Raw genomic sequence first — 27,001 nt, 5'->3', positions numbered from 1 at the left:
CTTATCTCAGTTTTTGGTCAAATTTTTTTATTGTTACATTGTGGTAGACAGCTTAAAATTAGACTACTTTGAAATTTTTTTCTGTACTAACAATATACGAAAGTGCTTTTACAAAGCAATGTATACTAATTTGTTGATTCTCTTTTATTTTTCTTAAAATCCATCTTGTCCATAGTTTCCATTTTACATGAAATACTGCCAGTATTTTGGTCCAACATTGACTGTCATGCTTTACAAAGTTAAGATGTCCTAAATGTTGGTATCTTTAATACATTTTCCTCCAAGCCCATTTTTTTAACTTAAATAAAACTCAAATTCCCCATGGAAGGAAGATTTTATAAGCAATTTCAGAGCAGAATTGATTTTAGTGTGTGTTAATGCAGACAATCTGCCCAGTGTTAAAATGTTAAAGAGAAAAAAAAAAAACACACACAAGCTGCCATATTCATGTGATCACACCAAAATAGCAGCTTGTATTTATATTTTCAGTCTCCTCGAGGTGGACTGCAGGCACACATGAATGGGTGGATGTACTTGGTGTTGTGTTGTGATTTTATTTGATGCAGGCAGAGTACATGCTTGTGCATGCACGACCAGCACTCACATATGCACTTGTTCACAGCCGAGAAAGTGAAAACTACAACACAGCCGTGCTCTCAGAGTTGTCGGCAACCTGTGTGTGTTTCTTAAATATTAAAGAGGGGGAAAAACAGATTTTCGAGAACACAAGAAACAATTCTTCTGTCAAATGGCCTGTAGTCCTTCTTCATTTGACAACATTTAAGGTAAAAACAAAATATTTGATTATTATGGTTACATATATGTATATATTTATATTTAGAAATTAATGTTTTCCTGTACTACCATTCCCATTTCTGTTTAATTTAAGCATGCAAATTCTTACCATTCATTTATTCCAATTTATGGGATATTTTTAAACTTTAAAAAATATTTTTAGTATTTGAATGAAAATCTAGGTGTATTACTGCAGAGCACACTGTCATAGTGTTTTGATTAGCATCCTGATGCCATAATATTTGGGATTTGGAAGCAGTGATACATGCAGGGGAAGCACAATTCTATCACCTGGAGCTGTTGATCAGAAGAGTTTTCTCTTTTGAGATCCCCTTTGTTTTAAATTAAGCTAGATTTTTTTGCCCTATTTATAGTTGTTAGTTCACATGTTAACTATAAGAAGATTAAAAAGCAAAGTCTGGTGGGTGGTAAAGTAATACTCCTTCCAGAAATGTTCCTAGTGGGCATGGATGACTCAGTAATATAACATAATCTTTTCAGAACTTTCATGCAGATTTGGAATTGAAACTACTTTGGTACCTCAAGGGTAAATGCTTTGAATTACTTTCAAATTATTTGTTGAAAAACTACAAAATAAAGTCTATGTTTTCAGTTGTGACAATGTCTTAGACTTAAAGTGCATATATGTATCTACCTATATATATTTTTTCCTAGTTCTTCACCTTTATGGTATGAGTAGAGAGTTTTGTTTTCATTTTCATTTTTTGAGGCTGGGAGGCAGTGGGGTAGAGGGCATGCTATACACTTCAAGACGTTGGAGGATCAGAAAGAACTCTTGATATAAAAACCTCTGTTTAGCTGGTGACAAATACCACCTCTTGAAACTCCGGCCCCCTTGCCTTTTCCCCTCTATGCATTCTTTGATATTTCCCGTCATCCTCACCCTTCTGCTTCATCTTCTCCCCTGTATGGTGGTTTCAAGTTCCCACCTTCCATGTGACACTCAGAGACAATTCTTCTGTCCTTGTGCTGGATGGGCTTTATCCCTTGTCATCACAGCTGATTCCTGCTTTGCCTTTTCTAAATCAGAATTCATGTCCAGCTTATAGCCTATGAAAGCTAGACGTTGCTCTTGTCTTTATCAGCTGCAAAGACAAGGGCAGCAGAACTCTGCCCTGGCCTTTTTCTGCTCTACCTTCCTACCTCCAGGCCTTGACTCCATACATTAATTTTCATTTGTCTTTGGTTGGTTGGTTTGTAGGTTTGAGGATTTACTTATTCATTCAACAAATACTACTTGAGGTATTGTTAGGTAGTAGGTACTCTTCTAGAAAGTTGAGGGTCCTCTAAAGAAAACAACTCTTCTGTTCTTTCCTAGATCATGCACATTTTAGTGTAATTATCCTTTAAAGATGTCTGTCAAATGTCTACTTTCTCTTCTAGATTTTCTTGAGTGCTTCGTTCCTGTGTCTTATATCTTCATATTCTCCAGTATTTGGCACCCATAATAGGCATTGTATCATTAGTAGTCATCTATTTAAATCCTTTTATTTTGCAAATGTGAAGAGTTGAAGCTCAGAAAGAATATGACTGAAGAAGACATAACTTGTTAATGGGCAAATGGACTCTGGGTCTTTCAACTACTTTATAATATTTTATGTTAATGTTGTTTGCCTAGATTTAACACTTTTTCAGTTCAAGAAACATTTATGAAATAACCTCTGTATGCAAAGCACCGTATGAAGCAAACAGGAAATGGAAACATGAGTGGTTATTTCAAATATTATTTAGAGAAAAGTGGAGATTGAGTTAATAGATACTGTTTCTGCCCTCTGGGTTCATATACTTTAATGCGGAGTTTCTCAACCTTGGGAGTGTTGACATTTGAACCAGTTCTATGTCATAAAAGGCTGTCCTATGCAGGGCAGGATGCTGAGCTCCCTGACCTCTGACTGCTAAGACTCTGTGAGGACTGCTTTTTAAATCTTTACAAGGCATCAGGATATCTTGTCTGACAAAATGCTTCTCTGGAACACTGCTTTAGAGCTCTGAGATCTTAACAAAGGAATTTATATTCACACCCTTGGTTTCATCTTCAGACCTTGTTTCTCTGTGTCTTAGATTTTATCTTTGTCCAGAAACAGTGTCTTAATGTTAGCATCATTTGCTGACTGTGGAGGCTGAGGATGAGAGAGTCTTATCTTCAGACCCAGCCTTCCTAGCACCTTCAGGTTTAGCAGGTCTTCCCTTTGCTTTTTCCCCCCCCTCTGGTCCTGAAGTGACAAGTATAAACAAAGCAGAACCCTCCACATCCTGCCTGGATAGCTCTGTAGCTCTGTCACCCAGTTTATTTGATACATTCTTATTGTTCATCTATCTATAAGCTGCCATGTTGCCACAACATAATAAGGAATGTTTTCCCTCCAGTTTTCCTATGTTTTCTTCTCTTTCCTTGAAGTCCTCCCTGGCAGCCTCCCAGTCTTTTGCTGACAGTCTCTTCCATAGCCTTTAGTCTTTCACTAATGCCATATTCAAGGTCCATCTGGCTTCTGTCCATTCCCATAGATACATCTATACCTGACACTTGATGGTTGTTTAGTAACACCCCAGTTTCAGCTAGTGAAACCATGTTAGTTATTTATTGGTACACAATCAGTCAACTAAAATTAGTGAATTGTAACAATAATCATTTATTTCATTCTGAAGGTCTGATGAGGTCTGGAGGGTCCACTGTGGTTCCCCAGCATACAGATATCTCCATGGACTGCTAAAGGGACTTTCTCCAAAGGATGCTTCCCCTAGAGCAAACCGACCAAGAAGGGAGGGCAGTACGTTAGAGAACTTGCAGATACACTTTTAAAACCACCACAAGCCATATGTAGCTTCTCAGGTCTCCTGGATGACCTTTTCTATTATATCCAGCTGGAAGGGGAAATGGATTTGAGGCCTAACTGGGGGGAGAGGGAGGTGTTGTATCACGTCACTCATTCCATGGGCTAGCTGTCGGTCATGTAGTCACAGCCCACTGAAAAGGAAGCCGGGAAATGAAGTCCAGCTGTAAAGAAGAGAAAGGGGACTTGGTTGAACAGGGAGAATACTGGAATCATTGATTAAAACAGGAAGCACAGGAAGAAAAAGTGTCTGGTCTGCCTGCTTTCTTTCCTTCTGTCTCAAATTGTTCCTCTTTATGCTTTTTGCTTGATTTTTCAGTTTTCTTGAATAAATAATAAACCTGAAGTAAGGTATTATAGTTACTTTGGTGTTTAATAGTATTCTAGGGAGTTTTCATCAGCTCATTTTAAATTTTGGATGAATGCTTATTTTGAAATTCTGTTTTTGAAGGATGGGCATAACACCACTTATTGTTCCTTCAGGTCCTCTGTGCTTCCCTGTCCTGCTGCATGATTTCAAACCTTCACCAAGGGCTTTATTTTTTCCCCTGGGGCATCTTATTGAATACTTGCATCTTCAGTAATTCATCTGGGCCCAGTGCTTTGTCTGTTTTAATACTCCTAATTACCTAATTATGTACTATAATGCAGTGACAAAGCCCTTTATCATTTCACTCTTTTCTTAACCCTTTTCTTGCTTGTTGTCTCTTTGTTGTCTAAGAAACTCCACAGAATAGGCAGCCCAGATGGTTGCCTGGCTTCCCTTTGTTGTGTGTCCATCAGTGTCATGACAGGCCCCTGCCCTGTTGAACACCCTTCCAGTGAACTCCTGTCAGGTGCCTGGGCTCTGGTTGCTGGGACTCTGAAAGCTGGTGTGTAATCATCCTGCATCCCTCGTCTCCTGACCCAGGCCCATGTTCTGTAGCCAGTAAAAAGTTATCCAAAGGCAAATAGAATGGTCTGGCTGTCATGAACCACTTTTGTGAGAGAATTAGCAGCCATTCTGTCATTACCACTTCTCAGATGTCCACAAGTATCCATGAACAAAGGTAATGGGAATCAACAATATTTTTCGAAATTGTGGGGATCTGTACTTCAGAATAACTACAAATTGTTGAAGGGAGAGTTTTTTTTATATATATGTATTTTAGATAATGAAGAAAAAATTGATAGAATTATAGTTTTACCATTATACAGCCTCTAATGAGTTAATAGATCTAGGGATGATCGTCATGGTTAAGCATCAGAGAAAGAGAGATGCCAGCAGTATGTGCCTCCTGATAGGAGTACTTGGCACCAACTATACCAGCTCTGTCTTGCTGTACTGTCAAGTACCCCAAAACTCACAACAGCAACGAAATTTATTTTGTTGATAATCTACAACTTGGGCAGAGCAGAGCAGGATAGTTTGTCTCTGTTCCACAAGGTATTGGCCAGGCCAACTTGACAGGGCCTCAGATCATCCCCAGTCTGTCACTCACACATCTGCCTATTGAAGCTGGCTCTCAACAGAGACCTTCTTTGGAGCCATGACAAGAACACCTCACATGGCCCTCTCGGGTGGTTGCTTGATATCCTAGCAGCATGGTGTCTGGGTTCCAAGGATGTGTCCAAATGGACAGCCACACAGAAGCTGGGTCCCACTATCACCCTGCATTCAACTTGTGAAAAGCTAGTCACTAGGCCAGCACTCATGCCAACGGAGGGGAGTAAGATCCCTCTGCTGCTTTTGGGGGAAGTGCCAAAGAATCTTTGGACATCTACTAAAACCATCATACTGCCCGTGAAGAACTTGTTGGAAGTTGAACCTGAATCTGCTGAAGTCTCTAGATCTAACTACCAGTTTATAGGAAATACAGGGTGAAGAAGAGTGTGTTACATAACAAAATGGAGAAACAATAAGTAAAATTGAGAATGTGGGAAGTTTCTACAGGGTAAAGAACCTGGCTCTTCAGCAAATATATTGCAAAAAAAAAAAAGTGAAAGAATGAAAGGACAATTCTATAGAGTAAGAGTCTCCAAGAGCTATATAAACAAATTTCAATGTATGCATATTTCTTGGATCTTGATTTGAACAAACTGAAAAATTTTTAGAGAAATATGAACATTGACAAGATGTTTGATTTAATAATGAATTATTATCTGTATTGTTATAATGGTACTAATGTTGTTTTTAAAGAGTCCTCATCTTTTAGTGATACACACTGCAGTATTTATAGATATGATGAAAACTCAGATTTGCTTCAGAATGCAGCATTAAGGAGTGTATGTGTGTGTATATATATATATATATATACACACACATAAACATATATATATATATAAAACAAGTAAGTATATACCTACACACACATATATATATAAAACAAGAATTGGTGATGAATGAAGCTAGGTGGTGGATATATTAGGATTTAGTCTACTATTGTCTCTTCTTTATAAATGTTTGAATTTTCTATAATGAAAAATTTTTTAAGTTATAATGAAAGCTATATTGCCTGTGGAATTTTGATTTATTTCAAGATGCAAAACAACTCAGACACCAAACTTTTTTTTAAATCTTTTTATACAGTTTTTTATTAAGGTATTATTGATATACACTCTTATGAAGGTTTCACATGAAACACAATGTGCTTACTACATTCATCCATATTATCAAGTCTCCGCCCATACCCCATTGCAGTTACTGTCCATCAGTGTAGTAAGATGCCACAGAGTCACTACTTGTCTTCTCTGTGCTACACTGTCTTCCCCATTATCCCCCCACACCCCGTGTACTAATAATAAAAGCCCTCAATCCCCTTCTCCCTCCCTCCCCACCCGCTGTACCCCACCCTCTCCTTTGGTAACCGTTAGTCCCTTCTTGGAGTCTGTGAGTCTGCTACTGTTTTGTTCCTTCAGTTTTTCTCCATTGTTATACTCTACAAATGAGGGAAATCATTTGATACTTGTCTTTTTCTGCCTGGCTTATTTCACTAACATAATACCCTCTAGCTCCATCCATGTTGTTGCAAATGGTAGGATTTGTTTCTTTCTTATGGCTGAGTAGTATTCCATTGTGTATATGTACCACATCTTCTTTAACCATTCATCTACTGATGGACACTTAGGTTGTTTCCATATCTTGGCTATTGTTAATAGTGCTGCGATAAACATAGGAGTGCATATACGTTTTTGAATCTAAGAACTTGTATTCTTTGGATAAATTCCTATGAGTGGAATTCCCAGGTCACATGGTATTTCTATTTTGAGTTTTTTGAGGAACCTCCATACTGCTTTTCACAATGGTTGAACTAGTTTACATTCCCACCAGCAGTGTAGGAGGGTTCCCCTTTCTCCACATCCTTGCCAGCATTTGTTGTTCCTAGTCTTTTTGATGTTGGCCATCCTAACTGGTGTGAGGTAATATCTCATTGTGGTTTTAATTGCATTTCCCTGATAATTAGCAATGTAGAGCATCTTTTGATGTGCCTGTTGGCCATCTGAATTTCTTCTTTGGAGAACTGTCTGTTCAAATCCTCTGCCCATTAATAGGGTTATTTGCTCTTTGGTTGTTGAGGCGTGTGAGTTCTTTATGTATTTTGGATGTTAACCCCTTGTCAGATATGTCATTTACAAACATATTCTCCCATTCTGTAGGATGCCTTTTTGTTCTGCAGATGGTGTCCTTTGCTATACAGAAGCTTTTTAACTTGATGTAGTCCCATTTGTTCATTGTGGCTTTTGTTTCCCTTGCCCAAGGAGATTCATTCAGGAAAAAGTTGCTCATGTTTATATTCAGGAGATTTTTGCCTATGTCGTCTTCTAAGAGTTTTATGGTTTCATGACTTATATTCAGATATTTGATCCATTTTGAGTTTACTTTTGTGTATGGGGTTAGACAATAATCCAATCTCATTCTCTTACAGGTAGTTGTCCAGTTTTGCCAACACCAGCTGTTGAACAGGCTGTCATTTCCCCATTGTATATCCAGGGCTCCCTTATTGTATATTATTGACCATATATGCTTGGGTTTACATCAGGGCTCTCTAGTCTGTTTCACTGGTCTCTGGGTCTGTTCTTGGGCCAATACCAAATTGTCTTGATTACTACAGACACCAGACTTTTATATCACTTGGTATTTCTCTGCAGAATGTGAAATTTGTCTGAGTATAAGTTCTTCAGACATCTTGAGAGAGAAACTGCTGAACTTTAAATATTGGTCAATTAAGTTAAACTGAAACATCCCCCTTTTTTTTTGATCAAGTAAAAATCTTAGACTGTATTAGTCTGAACTTCATCACACAAGACTTTAATATGACTTTGTCATTGTTTTTACCTCTGTCAGAGTTTCACCCTTTTCTGTTTACCATCTCCATTTTCATTTTCTGACCAAATGCAAAAATTCCTTCTCTTGGACTTTGATTTTCTGATAAAAACAAAACATTATCTTCAATCCCTATTTAGTGAGGTATTTTCCCCCTTTCACTTTATTATCTATCACATATTTTGGCTTGAATTCTACAGTAGTGACTCTACAGCTTTAATTCTAAGATTTTCTTTTTCATCTTTGCTGGAGTTACTATTATTTCTCTTTTTTGCATGAAACTGTACAGTCACTACGGACTTTTCAGAATTTTAACAATTATTATTGAATCCAGCTTGGGTCGTAGTCTGTGATTTTTTTTTTTATTGCTTCAAAAGCAGATTTCCCTTTCTAGTAATATTTGGGTTAGACTGATGTTCAAATTACTTTACCCATCCTGAATCAACAACAGGTGACATGAGGTAAAAAAAAAAAAAGTTTAGATTTGTAATGGGTGGCAAAGAAGCTCTTTTGAAACATAAAATATATCAAAAACTGATAATTGCTGTTCCTAGAAAAGCTACTCATTGTAACTTGCTCCCTCTTATTTCTCATTCCTATAGGTGGTATGTCTCTTTTGGTTCCAAGCCTGATAGGATAATAAAATATTTTTTATGGGAAACGTTATTATTCAGATATATTCATCAACCTTATGACCTAGGTTCTTTTGTGTAACTCTAACCTCATGGAATTTTACCTTAGTGCTTACCTCTCATTTAGGACTGATTAGTGAAGCAGTTAGAAAGTACTGCTGCCTTGCTAACTCCCCAGATACACTGAGGTAGATATTAATCTCCCTACTAAGTATCCTTGTCTGTTACCTTCTGAGATGTTCTAGTAAATCTCTACAGAATCGTACAGCTTAAAACTTCTCTGTATGTCAGGTCCAACTTGTGAGATACCATAAACTTCTTTTTCAGAACTTTTCTGTATCTTTTTATGTTACATACTTGATGTTACAGATTGCTCATCAGAATTTAGAGAACAAGTCATACTTTTCTATAAAGTAAGGTCTCATGGAAGTTCATAACTTGGCACTTTAGCATTGCAGAGTGGATGGTAGATGGCATGCTAATGCTCAGTAGATATGCTATGTCTAATAGACATTTTCAGTTGATTGGGTATTTGCTAAAAGTGGGTAATTTAAATTATCTACCTGCAATTTAATTATTGAGGATCTATTATTTTTAATATTGCAAGTGGTTAGTATGCATTTACATAAAACTATGAATTGGTGTACAATATAATTTACATTTTTACTAGTTAGGTATTAAAGTCTTACTACCTAGTTCGTGGATATTGGTTGCAAAGTAAATGATTCAGGTTTTAGAACTTTCTCCCATAATCCATTCAGATCTCAGCGGCTACACAGAATGTGGCTGTGCAGGGTGCATAGAAAGTCCCAAGTAACAGTTAAGGAACAGGACACAAAGTCATTAAGCCACATGATCTATGTCACAAGACTTGAAGTCTACTTAAAGACAGGGTGAACGTGGTAATGAGCCTTATTGTGGTGGTTACCTCACAGTGTACACAAATACTGAACCATTATATTAATATACCTGAAGCTCGTACATGTCAGTTATACCTCTTCTTTAGGAGCTAAGGTCACTTATGCTTAGTCAAATTCCCATGCCTCAGTAGGGACTGCCTGGAGGATCAGCACCTCAAGGCTTATGCAGAGGTGTGAGGTGGTCTTGCTCAGGTCCATGGGTCACTTATTACTGGTCTCCCGCAGAGAAACCTCCTTGCTGCTAGAGAGAAGACAGAATGTCTGTCTGGGCACAGTTGCACTTCAGAGGGAATTTCAAGCCAAAGTATAATGAACAGATGAAGATACAAAACTTTAATTTATTGTAAAAATTAGGACCAGAAAAGAGATGCTTCACAAACCACTAGCACAATTCACCCAGGAACCCAGCCTGGCCTGGAGAGAAAGTTATAACTCTCACAGGCAGCCAGAGGGCATCTGAAGGAAAATCAAAACAGCTGAGGTCTCCAGAAATAGGGGGCCATAAACCATTGTAATATGAAGTAAAACAATCATTACTGCTCTTTAGAAGACTCGTTAAGGAGTATTTTTCTCTTTTGATAATGCTCCGTGCCTCTACACTTCAGGTGCTCTTCCTCTTCAGCCCCTCCCCGGTTCTCCTATTCTATGGCTCTAGTTCCAAAGCCACCTAATTCACATCTTCATCACCTAATGTACCAATACTGAAAGACTAATAATGGCCTCGTCTCCTGAACGTGTGCTACTTGCCAGGCACTGTTCTCGGTACTTTTACATGATCTCATCTTGATCACAAGATGAGTATTATTTTCCCTGTTTGGTAAGATGAGGCAGTTAAGCAGTCATTTACTCAGCATTGCACAGTTAGCAATTATGCAACGTGAATTTGAACACAGGCTCTTCTCAAATTTGTGGCTTTTCCATGTCACTTCCATTATGATGCCGAGTTATTCCTTCCTGTAATCTCTCCTTTTTCAGGCTTATTCCCACTTAGAGTTACTCAAATACTCGTTTCTTTGTTACTCTCTATCGAAAAATGTAGAGTCACCTGGTAGCTTTTTCTCAGTTGTTAAATTTGGCATTCAAAACTTTCCAGACCTGCCCCACTTTTTCTTCTGTCCTTTTGTCCTGCTCCCAGCTGCCAGTCCTCCCAGGAAGCACCTCCCTTTCTGATTTCTAATTCACGCATCTGCTGGACACTTGCAGTATGCATGGCCTGCTGGCCATCAGCCCTTCTTTTATCTTTTTGCTGCCTTACCAATTCATTTTCCATATCCCTCATCTCCTAAACAGTCTTGTTCAGACCTTCTTGTGATTGGACCCATTTGACTTTTCACCTCTAGCTGACACTCCCTCTCCCCTTTATACTCACTGTGTACTTACTCTTTGGGCTGTTGCAGTTTTATATTCTTAAATTATAAACAACTGTTTAAGTTTCCTTCAAGCACATACTGTCCCCTTTGTTCTATTTCACACTGCTTCAAAGCACCTATAGAAATCTTGATCCAGAGAGCATTTAAGCAATACTGACTAATGTGTTCCATTTGAAGTCAGTTTTATTCAGATAAAACTAATAGTGTTGTCATGCATAGTAATCTAAAACCTGATTTTTGCACCAAAAAAAAAAAACAGAGTGATTTCTTGAAAAATGTGGTACTTAAAGAAATCACATTCTAGTCCTAAAAATCAAGTGAGCTAAAACAAAGAAACACCTCACCCCCAGATACATGGGCCATTTGGTTCATTTTGCTTAAAAACTATTGTATTCACCATCTGATGATAAAGACATTTGAAAAACTTACATGTTGAAAGGTATAATTTCCCTCTGTGATAACAATAATTTCCCTTTTCTTCTTAACTTTATCAGTATCAACAGTAGTGTAAGTTGCATGGCAAGTGAAAGACTTGTGCTATAACCTAAAGCAGCCCTGGGCGCCTCTGAGAGATGGGAGTTTGAGGGTAATTTTTGGAATTGTGCTAGTCAGTTTCAAATCTGTGTTTTCTTTTTTCAGGTTTCCTGAAATGCAGTTTTTCCAACAAGAAAATGTGAGAAAAATTCTTACAGATGTTCTTTTCTGTTACGCTAGAGAAAACGAGCAGTTGCTTTATAAACAGGTAATGAAAATATCGTACAGGTGGCAACCATTGACTCAAAATTTTCTATACAGCTTGACAAATGATAGAGCGATAATGTAGCCTTTATTGTATCCAAAGTTGTATCATAATAGTAAAGCAATCAAAGAGCTGCTTGTCAGCTGCATAGTGAAAAAAGTAAGCTCATTGAAGCACATATGCTTCTTCTTATTACAAGATATCCTACCAAATTGTCTTCTGTAAGGCATTCAATCTTTTCTTTTGACTTCTGGGAGTTTGTTTATAAACAGCATCTTTTAAGCCAATCTAGTAATAAAACTTCTCAGAGTTGTATATATAAATATTGTTTCTAAGTACAGCATTATAAATATGTGACATGCCATGTAAAAACTAATCATGTCCTTTCACTCTTTAGAGCTTACCAGTAATAGAACTTCAAAAATTCCTTAAATTTTTGAAATGTATATGATATTTTTTGTGATCCTGAAATTTGATTCTTCCATTTAAAGCAAAGATTGTTGGATTATATTTCTTTTTAATTGAAATGTAAATTATTTACCTGTCTAGGTTTCTGTTCAAGGTTATTGGGTTTCAGTAAAAACACATAAGGTTGGATGTTTTTATGTGCATCTCAAATGTATATTAAGTGGGAATTCAAACTAAAAAATAAATTTTCTAACAATCAAAAGTTACAGCATATGTCCAACAGATACTAACTTCAGTGTAATACAGCAGAAAATACTATGGTATTTAATTTGAAATACATTTGATTAGTTTAAAGATAATTAACCAAATCATATTACAGTTGTACTAAATGCTGTTTATGTTATTGTATATATGGAACACCCAAGGGAACTAATTTTATTTTAGTTTTAATATTAGTATAATATATCTTTATACCAATTACATGGTAATAGTATCCTTTTAGAGTGGGAAATGGAAAAAGTAAATCCCATTCATAATGGCAACCAAACCTTTAAAATGTCTAGAAATAAAGTTAGCAGTACAGGTACAAAAACTATATGAAGAAAACTAAATGTCATTGGAGGATATAAAGCAAGAGTTGAATAAATAGAAAGTGTTAGTATATTTTTAGATGCAAAGACAATAAATAAAATATTATTCTCCCAAAATTAATATATAAATGTATTATTCCAGTTATAATCTAAGTGAGAGATGTACTTTTAGGAAATGGACATTGTTATTTTAAATTTAGTGCCAAAAAACTTTACAGTAATTTTAATGGCTTAAAAGAGCTCAGTGGTGAAGAACACTGGACCTAGACTCAAATCTGTTTATTTTTTTTCTTTTCTAATTTTTTTTAAGGTATCATTGATATAGTCTTACAAAGATTTCATGAGCAACACTGTGGTCACTACATTCACGCATATTATCAATTTCCCCCCTACAGTCCACCACAATCACTGTCCATCAGCATAGCAAGATGTTATAGAGTCACTACTTGTCTTCTCCGTGCTATACTGTCTTCCCCCTGACCTGCCTACATTATGGGTGCTAATCATAATGCCCCTGAATCCCCTTCTCCTTCCCCAGACACCCTGCCCAAACCCTTCCCTTTAGTAACCTCTAATCCCTTCTTGGAGTCTGTGAGTCTGTTGTTACTTCAGTTTTGCTTCATTGTTATTCTCCACAAAAGGATGAAATCATTCATTACTTGTCTTTCCCCACCTGGCTTATTTCAGTGACCATAATACCCTCCAACTCCATCCATGTTGTTGCAAATGGTAGGATTTGTTTTCTTCGCATGGCTGAGTAATATTCCACTGTGTGCATATACTGCCTTTTCTTTAATCATTCATCTACTGAGGGACAATTAGGTTGCTTCCATATCTTGGCTATTGTAAATAGTGCTGTACTAAACATAGGGGTGCATTTGTCTTTGAATCTGGGATTTTGCTTTCCTTGGGTAAATTACTAGGAGTGGAATTACCAGGTCAAATGGTATTTCTATTTTTAGTTTTTTGAGAAACCTCCATATTCCTTTCCACAATGGTTGAAATATTTACATTCCCACCAGCAGCGTAGGAGTGTTTGTCGCTCGTAGTCTTTTCGATGCTGGCCATCCTAACTGGTGTGAGGTGACATTGTAGTTTTAATTTGCATTTCCCGGATTGTTAGCGATATGGAGCATATTTTCATGTGCCTGTTGGCCATCTGAACTTCTTTGAATAAGTGTCTGTTTATACCCTCTGCTCATTTTTTAATCTGGTTATTTGCTTTTTGGATGTTGAGGCATCTGAGTTCTTTATATATTTTTAATGTTAACTCCTTGTTGGATATGTCATTTATGAATATGTTCTCCCATACTATAGGATGTCTTTTTGTTCTACTGATGGTATCCTTTGCTGTACAGAAGCTTTTTAGTTTGATGTAGTCCCATGTTTTCATTTTTGCTTTTGTTTCCCTTTCCTGAGGAGATGTGTTCAAGAAAAAGTAGTTAATGTTTATATTCAGGAGATTTTTGCCTGTGTTTCCTTCTAAGAGTTTTATGGTTTCATGACATACATTCAGGTCTTTGATCCATTTTGACAATAATCCAGTTTCATTCTCTTACATGTAGCTGTCCGGTTTTACCAACACCAGTTATTGAAGAGGCCATCATTTCCCCATTGTGTGTCCATAGATCCTTTATTATATATTAATTGGCCATGTATGTGTTGATTTGTCTCTGTGCTGTCTATTCTGTTCCACTGATATATGTGTCTATTCTTGTGCCAATACCAAATTGTATTATTGTGGCTTTGTAGTAGAACTTGAAGTTGAGAAGTGTAATCCCCCAGCTTTATTCTTCTTTCTCAGGATTGCTTTGCTATTCAGGGTCTTTTGTGGTTCCATATGAATTTTTTAACTATTTGTTCTAGTTTGTTGGCACCAATAATGCCATGGTATTTTGACAGGGATTGCATTGAATTTGTAGATGGCTTTAGGCAGGATGGCCATTTTGAGAATATTAATTCTTCCTGTCGATGAGCACAGGATATATTTCCATTTATTGATATCTTCTTTAATTTCTCTCATGAGGGTCTTGTAGTTCTGAGTATAGGCCTTTTACCTCCTTGGTTAGGTTTATTCCTAGGCATTTTATTCTTTATGATGTAATTGTAAATGGAATTATACCACATTTCTCTTTCTGCTAGTTCATCATTAGTATATAGAAATGCAACAGATTTCTGTGTACTAATTTTGTATCCTACACATTTGCTGAATTCAGTTATTAATTATAGTAGTTTTGGGATGGATTCTTTAGGGTTTTTTATGTACAATATCATGTCATCTGCAAACAGTGACAGTTTAACTTCTTCCTTACCAATCTGGATGCCTTTTATTTCTTTGCGTTGACTGCCATGGCTAGGACCTCCAGTACTATTTTGAATAAAAGTGGAAAGAGTGGGCATCCTTGTCTTGTTCCAGATCTTAAAGGAAAAGCTCTTACCTTCTTGCTGTTAAGTATGATGTTGGCTGTGAGTTTGTCATATATGTCCTTTATTATGTTGAGGTCCTTGCCCTCTATACCCATTTTGTTGAGAGTTTTTATCATAATGGATGTTGAATTTTGTCAAATGCTTTTTCAGCATCTATGGAGATGATCATGTGGTTTTTCTCCTTTTTGTTGATGTGGTATATGATGTTGATTGATTTTTGAATATTGTATCATCCTTATATCACTGGAATAAACCCTACTTGACCATGATGGATGATCTTTTTGATGTATTTTTCAATTTGGTTTGCTAATAATTTTTTGAATATTTTTGTGTCTATGTCCATCAGGGATATTGGTCTGTAATTTTCTTTTTTTTTTTTTGTGGTGCCTTTACCTTGTTTTGGTATTAGAGTGATGCTAGCCTCATAGAATGAGTTTGTAAGTATTCCCTCCTCTTCTACTTTCTGGAAAACTTTAAGGAGGATAGGTATTAGGTCTTCACTAAATGTTTGATAAATTTCAGTGTTGAAGCCATCTGGTTCAGGGCTTTTTGTTCTTAGATAGTTTTTTGATTACCAGTTCAATTTCATTGCTGGTAATTGGTCTGTTCAGATTTTCTGTTTCTTCCTGGGTTAGTCTTAGAAGGTTGTATTTTTCTAGAAAGTTGTCCATTTCTTCTAGGTTATCCAGTTTGTTAGCATATAATTTTCATAGTAGTCTCTAATAATTCTTTGTATTTCTGTGGTATCCATAGAGATTTTTCCTTTCTTGTTTCTGATTCTGTTTATGTGTGTAGACTCTCTTTTTTTCTTGACAAGTCTGGCTAGGGGCCTATCTATTTTGTTTATTTTCTCGAAGAACCATCTCCTGCTTTCATTGATTCTTTCTATTGTTTTATTCTTCTCGGTTTTATTTATTTCTGCTCTAATCTTTATTATGTCCCTCCTTCTAATGACTTTGGACCTCATTTGTTCTTCTTTTTCTTGTTTCATTATTTGTAAGTTTAGACTGTTCACATGGGATTGTTCTTCTTTCCCAAGGTAAACCTATGTTGCAACATACTTCCCTCTTAGCATGGCCTTTGCTGTGACCCACAGATTTTGCGGTGTTGAATTATTGTTTTCATTTGTTTTCATATATCACTTGATCTCCGTTTTTATTTGTTCATTGATCCATTTTTGATTCATTTGTTATTTAGGAGCATGTTGTTAAGCCCTCATGTGTTTGTGGGATTTTTCATTTTCTTGGCACAATTTATTTCTTGTTTCATACATTTGTGATCTGAGAAGCTGGTTGGTACAGTTTCAGTACTTTTGAATTTACCAAGGCTCATTTTGTAACCTAGTATATAATCTGTTCTTGAAAATGTTCCATGTGCACTGAGAAGAATGTGTATCCTGCTGCTTTTAGGTGGAGTGTTCTGCACATATGTCTGTTAGGTCCATGTGCTCTAATGTGTTGTTCAGTGCCTCTGTCTCCTGATTTATTTTCTGTCTGGTTGATCTGTCCTTTGGAGTGAGTGGTGAGTTGCATTCAATTTCCCCCTTTAATTCTGTTGGTATTTGTTGCACATATTTGGGTGCTCCTATGTTGGGTGCATAGATATATAATTGTTATATCCTCTTGTTCGACTAACCTCTTTATCATTACGTAATATCCTTCTTTGTCTCTTTGTTTTAAAGTCTATTTTGTCTGATGCAGTACTGCAGCTCCTGCTTTTCCCTACGTATTATTTGCTGAAATATCTCTTTCCATCCCTTCACTTTTAGTCTGTGTATGTCTTTGGGTTTGAAATGAGTCTCTTGTATGCAGCTTATAGATGGGTATTGCTTTTTTATCCATTCTGTAACTCTGTGTCTTTTGATTAGTGCATTCCAATCATTTACATTAGGGTGATTATCAATAGATATGTACTTATTGCCATTGCAGGCTTTAGATTTGTGGTTTCCGAAGGTTCAAGGGTAGCTTCTTTAGTATCTAACAGTCTAACTTAACTCACTTTGTACACTATTTCAAACACAATCTGAAGATTCTTTTTTGATTCCTCCTCCTTTTTTTTCCTCCTACATTCTATGTACATTAGGTATCATATTATGAACTTTTTGTCTGTCCCTTGACTGACTGTGGGTGTAGTTGACTTAATTTTTCATTTGCTTCATAATTAAGTGGTCTACTTCCTTTACCGTGGTTTTATTTTCTCTGATGACAGCTATTCAGCCTTAGGACCACTTCCATCTATAGCAATCCCTCCCAAATATACTGTAGAGGTGGTTTGTGGGAGGTAAATTCTCTCAACTTTTGCTTATCTACAAATTGTTAAATCCCTCCTTCAAATTTACATGATAATCTTTCTGGATAGAATATTCTTGGTTTGAGACCCTTCTCTTTCATTGCATGAAGTATATCATGCCACTCCCTTCTGGCCTGTAAGGTTTCTGCTGAGAAGTCTGATGATAGCCTGATGGGTTTTCCTTTGTGATCTTTTTTGTCTTTCTGGCTGCTTTTAATACTCTGTCCTTGTCCTTTATCTTCACCATTTTAATTATTATATGCCTTGGTGTTGTTGTCCTTTGGTCCCTTGCGTTGGGCAATCTGTGGTCCTCTATGGTCTGAGAAACTATCTACTTCCCCATATTGGGGAAATTTTCAACATTTACTTCCTCAGAGATACTTTCCATCCCTTTTTCTCTCTGTTCTTCTGGTACCCCTATAATGTGAATATTGTTCCATTTGGATTAGTCACACAATTCTCTTAATGTTCTTTCATTCCTAAAGATCCTGTTTTCTCTCTGTGCCTTAGCTTCTTTGTATTCCTGTTCTCTAATTTCTGTTTCTTTTACTATCTCCTCTGCCTCCTCTAATTTCTGTTTAAATCCCTCCATTTTATGTTTATTTCAGGTATTACATTTTTCAGTTTCTGTCTCTTGAAGTCCTCCCTGAGGTCTTGAATATTCTTCTGTAGCTCCATGAGCTTGTTTATGATTTTTATTTTGAAGTCTTTCAGAAGTTTGGTGATTTCAGTTTCATTCAGCCCTCTTTCTAGTGTTTGTGGGATTTGGGGTTGTGCCAGTTTCTTTTGCTGTTTCATATTTATATTGATTACTCTGAAATAAGAATTTTGTGTGGGTGGCACGCTTTAGTACCCAGAAGCTCTACTCTCTGGAGCTGTCCAGCACCTGGAGTGAAGGCAGGGATCACAGGCTAGCGGCAGCAGTGCCTATCTGGAGGAAAGAACTCTTTCCTCCTTTCCAGCTGCAGTGCCTGCCTCCACTCTCAGGGCCAGTGTCCTGAACGCTCAGGGAGTGACCTCTGCATTATGTCCCTGTCGCTACCATAGGTAGGGCCTCCCTCTGGCTGGCCTGGCACAATAACTGGGGCAGCAGGTTTGTGAACTGGTGCTGTCCTCATGGAAGGAGCTTCAGGCTGCATATTTTGGGCAGGGGTGTGGGTGGTCCTCAGCGCCCATCACCAGATGTGCACAGAGCACCTGAAGCTCCTGAAAGTACCCAATCTTCTGGACTGAGTGTGCTGGGATTATTTTGTCCACCTGTCCTTTCTCCTGAGCAGCATGTTCTATGTAATCCTTGACCCTTTAGCAGCCTTCTTGCTGTTGGTAAGTCTTTCAAATTGCTCACCTCTCCTTTGTACGGGAGTGGCTGGTTGTGGGTACCTGTTCTCCACAAGCTGCTGGAATCTCAGTCTCTCCCAGTATTCTGCCTGTCTTTGCTTTCCAACCCCACTAATCTTCAGAGCACTATGTGATGTGGGTTTGTGCTCCTGGAGCAGATCTCCAGGGCTGTGTGTTCAGCAGTTCTAGGCCTCTGCCCCCTCCCCACTCTGTTTCTCTTCCTCCCACAGATGAGCCCAGGCTGGGGGAGGACTTGGGACCCCCGCAGCTTGCAGCTTTGCTACTTTACCCTTTTCCCTGAGGTCTTCTCTTTTCTCCCAATATAGGCAGTCTGTTGCAGTCTTCTCTCTGGTTGCTCTTTCAGGATACATTGTATTTGCTGTATTTTTGTATTGTATGTGGTTTTGGGAGGAGGTTTCTGTCTCACCTCTCATGACTCCATCTGTAAGCCTCTTCCCTCACATCCCTTTATTTGACTCTCAGCTCCACCATTTATGTGCTACATAATCTTGGGCAGTTTACTTACTTAACTTTTCTAATCTTAGTTTGTTAGCTGTAAGATGAGGGCAACAATAGTACTGACTTTGTAGAGTTAAAAATGTAGTGCTCTCTAAGTGTTCATTTTGGTAACTGTGGTGGTTATTATAATTATCGTCATTATAAAATATGTTGGAGTTGTCATATAATTTAAAGAAAGAGGAGAATGGCACAGGGAGATATGGAAACCCCTATAAATGTTCTTTGATCCAATCAATGTAATAGTAGTATGGGAATCTACAAATTGATCAATGGAACAGGTCCAATTTGTATATGAGATCTTACACAATAAGATATTTCATTCAATGGAAAAAGGATATTAATTTGCCATGTTTGGTTTCCCATCAAAAGAGATTAAATTATACTTTCATTGGAAATAAATTCTAGGAATGAAGATATAAATATAAAAACTAAGATTGTATAAAAATGCTGGAGAAAAAATTAGGAAAATTTTCTATAATCTCTGTGTTGGAAATGCCTTCTCAAGCAAGGTAGGCTATCCAGAAATGAGATACAAATTCCAAAGACCAAAACAAAACAAAACAAAAAAATCTCTATCACTGTAGGATTTTTTTAGAGGCAAATAACAGAAAATTCCACTCAGAATGATTTGAACTCTAAGGATGTCATCAGCATACTTTGCTAGATGCCTGGGGGCAAGAGGGTTTTGCAGCATTTCCCAGTCCAGTAGCTGAGATTCCTCAGTGCCCCAGGTGTCTTTCTGTTCTTGTGCTCTCCTCTTCTTGTCTTGGCTTCTATCAGTGAGCCTGTCTCTTCATTGTCCCCTCCCCTCTTTCAACTACTTGAAAATACCTCACAGTAAAAGATTTGATGATAGAAAATCATGTGAGAGTAAAATTATTCCAGTTTATACATTTGCTTCAAAAAACCAGCTTAAGGAAGTCTTATAATAATGGAAACAAGTTCCACAGACAAGGAACAAAAATGTGCTAGGTGTACACACCATCATTTGTGATATATGAGGCCCACTGCATTTGTACGGAAGACTAAAAAGGAATATGGAATATCAGATTCTTGATCATTTAAACAGTCTATTAATTACTGAATAAGGAAGTATTACTAACTTACTTCTAGGTATCACTTAATAAGACTTAAGTACTCCCTGTACATGTTTGAAATCCTGTAGATTCTTTATATAGAAATAACACCTTGCTGTAGAAGGACTGAATATTTAGCCAGATCAAATTTAAGAAAAAGCCTTGAGTTTCATCACAAGCTGTTAAAGCTATTATTTTGTACTAGGTGACACCCCGTTTAACATCGACCATATTGTTAATAGTTATGGGATTTTATTGAATTAATGAGACTGTTATCATGTAGTAGAATGTCTTGCTGAGTTAATTGAAACTGCAGAGATTATATAAATGGTATTAATGAACTTTGACTGCCTGATGCCTCAGCTTTAATAAAGACTGCTTGGTGGGCTAAATGAACACAGGCAGATAAAAGAGCAGGTTCAATTTTGTGAGCCTACAGGCTGTTGATGAAGAAAACTTTGTTACCTTTATTTTCAACTGGCCTGTGTTTGTAGTGCAGTGACTTCTAACAGTCAGCAGGGATGAAGGCTTGAAGTAAGCAGAAATCCTGATAGTGTTGGTGGAAGTAAATACATGTTTTGGGAACCCAAAAGTGCACTAACAATACATTATTTATTATTATTCATTGCCAGATCTATAGCATATAGAGTTTATGATCATTAGTTCTCTTTTCCTTTAAAGATGTCTGTACTCTTGCTACTTGTAATTATTAATCAGGTTTTACTAGTCTAGGATTGAGAATAAAACCAACAATCTCTTCTAAGTCTATATGAGAAATATCCCTAGATTAGTTGGTAGTCAACACTGAATTTATGAAAGTTTGTCTGAATGGTATTCACAGGACTCTTAATTTCCATTACACAAAGAGCACCCCTATTTATTGATGTTAAGTATTAAAATATAACTTAGTGTTATTCTTTTCTGTTTTTCATATTATAGTTCAACCTTTACCAATGTGTTGCTATGTTGAGTGGTAGGTATTTTATTCTTTCAGTCACCGTGTTAGTGAGCACCTTCTGTATGCTGAACCTATAGAAGAAGCTGGATTTTTGTGTATGTGTGTGTGTGTGTGTGTATACACACACATCACCTATCACAGTTTGTAATCAAATAGTCACTTCTGTCTCATTATTATGTGTCTTGCTCTCTAGACTGCAAGCCCCATAATGTTTAGGAACTTGCCAACTTCATTCACTTTGTATTTCCAGCATATCAAAAGTAGTTAATAAATAATTTTTGTTGTAAATGAAAATGAGTGTTGCATGAGCAAATGGGGAATCTGGGAAAGTAGTTAAACAAACTAGAGGGAAGAGAATCATTAAATAAGTAGGGAAGGTACATTTATGCAAGAACACTTTCTTGTTAAACCAGCCATAATTATTTAGAAAATATATTGAGGGATAAAGATCCATTCAGATCACTGCTACCACCAACAACAAAACCTAGTAATAAACCTAACAACTATGCAGTTGTAAAAATTTTTTAAAGAATTTTTAGGGAATCTGGTGTAATTAAAAATATTTATTTTCAAGTTAATTTTAATGCCATGCCACTAATAATAGTAGTACTTTGTTTAGCATTTTATGTAACTAAATGATACTGAAATTAACCTGGATGAAAAAAGATTAAGTTGAAATAGCCAAGATAATTTTGAGAGAAAGAATACAAACTATGGAAGAGTAGAGTATTTTACAATTCAAGTCATTTCTGTAGTAAAGTTCTCACTAGGATTATACAAACGAATGGAATACCAATAAAAGCCCCCCCCAAAAAATGAAGGCTAAATACTCAATTTATGGTAAAGATGACATTTCAGATCTCCTGGGAAAAGGTAGGATATTCAATAAATTGTGATTATTCAATAATTTAATTCTTCTGAATAGAAAAAAATATTATTTATTCTATATGGCAAAATTAACACATGAGTAAAGAATTAACTGTGAAAAAGGAAACTATATACTTACCTAATCTTGAAATGAGGAAGGTCTTTTTAGGCAGGAAATCAAAACAAGAAACAATGAAGGATGATTTATTGATCTATTTTAAAATATATGGCTTCACTGTGACATAAGACATCAGTAAAGTTAAAAAGACAAATAATAAACATGGGAATGTATTTGTAACAAAAAGAACTAAAGGTTAATATCCTGAACTGGTGAAGAACTATTAACAATTATCAGGAAAAAAGGAAACCTTTATTGGGAGAAAATGGGCAATTAATTAAATAAAAATAGTGAATAAAATTTTTGCATTCAATCTCAGTAGCACTTAAATAAGTTCAAACAACTGTTTGACTATGAAATTTAACAGGTTTTTTTTTAAAAAAAACATTACAAGCATAGGTGAGGATGTCCGAGAAGGCATTTTTATGCTCTCAAGTAAAATAATTCTTCCTGAAGGGCACTTAATTGTTTATGTTAGAGACTTTAACAAGTATCTTACTCATTTATCCAGAAATTCTACTTCTAAGGACTTTATCCTAAGGAAACCATCAGCAGTAGGCAAAAAGGTCACCACAAAGTTACCTATTACAGGTTTAAATGTCTTTCTTTTGTCCTTTGGTCCTTCCTTCTTCCTCCTTTTTGTTTTGCTTTTCTGTAATTTTACTACAATAAGTAGCTGTTTCATGGATGATTAAAATTATGACACTTGGGTTTTTTAATAACTTGACTTTATTCCAGGAGAATGATGATTTTACAGCATACTTAGCAACACTTAATTCCATTCATTCTGGGTCTCGACCATGTTCTAAAGCATAGTCTTTTCAAGGTTTCTTTAGTAAAGATTGAAGTAATGTGTAGTAATTTGTCCTAAATCATAAGTGATTTTTCAATGGATCATAAATTTTTTTGTAAAAATGTCATTAAGTTCTTCCAGTTCAAGGCTAATGGTAATTTAAAAATGACCTCTGATCGAGCTTACTTTCATGTTATTCTGTGGTAACAACCAGCCTTCTGAGAACGATGCAGCACTTCTAAACTATACAAAGGGCTGTACGACGTCCCCCTGCCAAGGAAGTCTGTTCTGGTTCCACCAGCAAAAACTTTCTCTTCTCTCTGACCCCAAAAGTTTATTTACTGCGAACGTGCTGTTCTTATTTTTTTTATAAAAGATCATCTGTAGTTACTAAGCAAAAGGAAGAGGATAATTTACTCACTTTAAGAGGCAGAAATGAGTGTAATCTATTTTTAACTTCCTAAAATATGTCTTTGATATTTAATGAGCAAAAAAAATCTCAATTAACAAGGCAAGGCACTAATGTGGAATACCTTATTTCTCACAATAATGCTTAAATAATGTATGTTTATGATATTGTTTTAAAGACAACTTAGTAACTAATGCACCTTTTTGTTTCTATGTCTGTTCATGTAATCCACAGCTGAGCACCAATATAAGGAAAAAGAATATTGTATTGGTGAAATCACTAAATAAATTGAAAAGTAACCTTATAAATGATGTAGACAGGAAAAAAAATTTATGGTGGTCTTCTGTTTAAACATGTTGAAAGTCATACTTTAAAAACTTTGTTTTCTGGCATACCTGTTAAAGGTTGTTTCTTTTATTATCCCACATTTCTAGCTCGCTGACTTCAGCTCTTCCTAAATGTACCGACATCCTAATTTTGAGCCATTATATAATGAAAACATTGGATGTAATTTCCTTAGGTCTACAGTTCTCAGTTGCCCTTCTTACTGCAGATCTTTACACTGTAGCTCATGATTATAATTTGCATAAATGAAATTCATATTTATGAGTACAGATCGTAAAGCAACTGACAGGTGCAAGGTTGTCTACCATGCCAATTTATTGTTCGTTGTGTCATTTAAAAGAGAACTGCTCTCCATGTTTTAAAGAATATGTGCTGTCACTGAATTGGAGTCAAATTCTAAAAGTAAATAAAATCTTTTGTAGCTTTTCATTTTATGCTCATCTATATACTAAGGAGATGTTGGTGACAGGGATCTGTTGAGGGAGCCTTTAACTGAGCTTATTCTGTCCACTGATGGATGGGTCTCTCAACATCCATTCTTTATTTCTTTTGCTCTTATATTTCAGGGCATGCACGAGCTGTTAGCACCTATAGTCTTTATCGTCCACTGTGACCACCAAGCTTTTCTTCATGCCAGTGAGTCTGCACAACCAAGGCAAGTTTTTATAAGAGTCCATCTGTTTTTTCAGCTTTGCTGTAATCTTTTTCCCCTCAAAATCTTTTAAATTGAAGGTACTTTTATAAATTGTAAACATTTGGTTATGTTTGCTGGAGCTGATGGTTAATTCCACTTAAAAATTGTAATCCCATTTCAGCTATGGGGCAAATTTAGAATCATAAAGGTCTTTGCAACTCTTAGAGCTGAACCACAGGAAGACATATAACTAATGGGTCAAGTAGAGGAAATTTTTATTACAGTAGCAAGTGTTAATGATTGACAGTATTCATATATATGATCCTCTAATGACCTCTTCCTTCTAACAAGCTGCATGAGAACCTTATCTGTGGTCTCTTAATAGATTTGATTCCTTTCACATCGTAAAATTACAGAGAACCAAAGTGTATAAACAAAAATGACTTCCCATGTTTTTGAGAAGCATTAGTTGATTATTTCTAACAAATAACCTTAGTTGTTCTATCTAACTTGGACTAATTATTAGAATTTATTTGCTAACTTAAGATAGCTTAATTGATGCCCCAGAGAGGCAGTTAGGAAGCATCTTGGGAATGGAGAGCTGTGAAATTATAAAACTTTGTCAGGAGTATTCCGAGTCTATCCCATCTATATGCAGAAAATAAAGAACCTGTGCATTTCATGTGTTTGCATGATTTTTATTAATCAAATATAGCCATCCATTTTGCTGAACATACATTATTTATGTATGTCAAATTAACTTTTATTTACTGTATTATAGTATTTTCTAGTTCTTTTGAGTTTTTCTGATCATTACCAATTTTATTAGATCCTACGGTAGTGACCATATCTTAATTGCCTTTGCTTCATTTATTCTAAAGTATGATAAGGATGAAGTTAGTGTCAGGATCCTGTTTTCATGCCAGTTTTACCTTTTTCAAAATATATGCCAAATATACTTCCCAGGAAAGTATAGATGATTTAAAATAGCTTTTAAATGAGTTGGATGTGTTTCTTTTAACTATTTTAGGCCATAAAAAAGTAAAAGCAACACTAAAATAGATTTGGAAGAGATGCTGTCCCTGATTAATTGATGTTAAAATATAATAACAATAGAAGCTATTGAAAGAAAATAAATTACTGTGTTGACTATTTCATATATTTGACCAGTTCCTATGCATATTTTTTGTTTTGTCTTGAACAAGAGATAGATTATAGAGTAATCAATTTATTTTACATCAGGCACATTCAAGGAATATATTGGAACATTCTGTATTTGTTATTTGGAATAATTAGTTATTTCATTGTGCTATACACAGGGCAGCTAACTTGTTTTTGATCGTTATAGAAAGAAAGGATTTCATTTGTTAATAGAGTTGCACTTTTTATTTAAAAAGGCTAATATTTTTTCACTTGCACATCATATGAAAGATGACTAATGAATAGAGAATAAGGCAGACTATATCTCCTTCAGTTAAGAAATTATACATTTTGATGGCTTGTATTTCTTTCTTAAGTGAGGAAATGAAAACTCTTTTGAACCCTGAATATCTGGAACATGATGCCTAGTAAGTACAAAAACTTCCTTTTATTTTTATTTTTTATGCCATCTTTAATGGTTTAACTATTTAATGTTAAACTAAGGTTTACATATTATTTAATATTTAATATGTAAACATATTAAACTAAGGTTTTCATATTATTTTTCTGATTTTTAGTGCGATGTTCTCCCAGCTTATGGAAACTGCTGAACCTTGGTTTTCTACTTTTGAGCATGATGGTCAAAAGGTAAAGCTTATGGTATATATATTTTCAATATATTTGAGGTAACAAGTGATTTCAATAAATAACAACATATAGTCAGAGAAAAATGCCATTATTATTATTAATTTAAAAATAAAAAGCCCTGAGGAAATCATTGAACTGACGACCTAAACCATCTCTCAGATAATAATGGCAGATCTACAGAGGCACTCAAAGTTCTTACTTAAAAAATTATTATAAATTTTGAATGATAAGTGCATTTATCTCCTTGATCTGTTCTAATCCTTGTGAATTGATAGACACATCACTACTGATGTGGAGAGATAAACTCCATATCAAATGGGTGGTTTTACTTGTATTAGTGCATCACTATTGTATTTCCACATTTAATATCAATACCATTTATGTTTACTCTCTTATCCTTATTTTTTAACTGTAATCTTTATTGTGATATAATTAGCATACCATAACATTCACCTTTTTAAAGTGTACAATTTTTTGGTTTTTAGTATATTCTCAAGGTTGTACAAATATCCCTATTACCCTGCATTTTCATCACAGCAAAGAAAATCCCCTTGGGGCAGTCACTCCCATGCCTCCCTCCCTAGAGCCTCTGGCATCACTAACTTACTTTGTATTCCTGTGAACTTGCCTGTTTTGGACATTTCACACATTATGCAATAGCGTTATACAATATGTGGCCTTTTGTGACTGACTCTTTTCACTTAACTTAATGTTTTCAATGTTCATTCATGTTGTAGCATGTATCAGTACTTCATTCCTTTTTGTGGCTGAGTAATATTTCACTGTGTGGCTCTAACACATTTGTTTATCCACATATCAGTTGATGGACAT

The 27,001-nt window shown here is 35.9% G+C and overlaps 1 protein-coding gene across 7 annotated transcripts in view; it reads left to right on the top strand.

Moving 5' to 3' along the window:
* Positions 1-27,001, top strand: part of TBC1D5 (TBC1 domain family member 5) — a 642,656-nt gene that overhangs the window by 368,910 nt on the left and 246,745 nt on the right. For all 7 annotated transcript variants that reach the window (XM_073223289.1, XM_073223292.1, XM_036996277.2 and 4 more), the window contains 4 exons: positions 11,512-11,614; positions 24,315-24,403; positions 25,900-25,950; positions 26,101-26,170. In XM_073223289.1, coding sequence (XP_073079390.1) covers positions 11,512-11,614; positions 24,315-24,403; positions 25,900-25,950; positions 26,101-26,170 — 313 coding nt within the window. The remainder of the gene's footprint in view (positions 1-11,511; positions 11,615-24,314; positions 24,404-25,899; positions 25,951-26,100; positions 26,171-27,001) is intronic.

The sequence above is a fragment of the Manis javanica genome, chromosome 15 (genome assembly GCF_040802235.1).
Source record: "Manis javanica isolate MJ-LG chromosome 15, MJ_LKY, whole genome shotgun sequence".
Taxonomy (NCBI): domain Eukaryota; kingdom Metazoa; phylum Chordata; class Mammalia; order Pholidota; family Manidae; genus Manis; species Manis javanica.
This window is presented reverse-complemented; position numbering and strand designations above follow the sequence as displayed.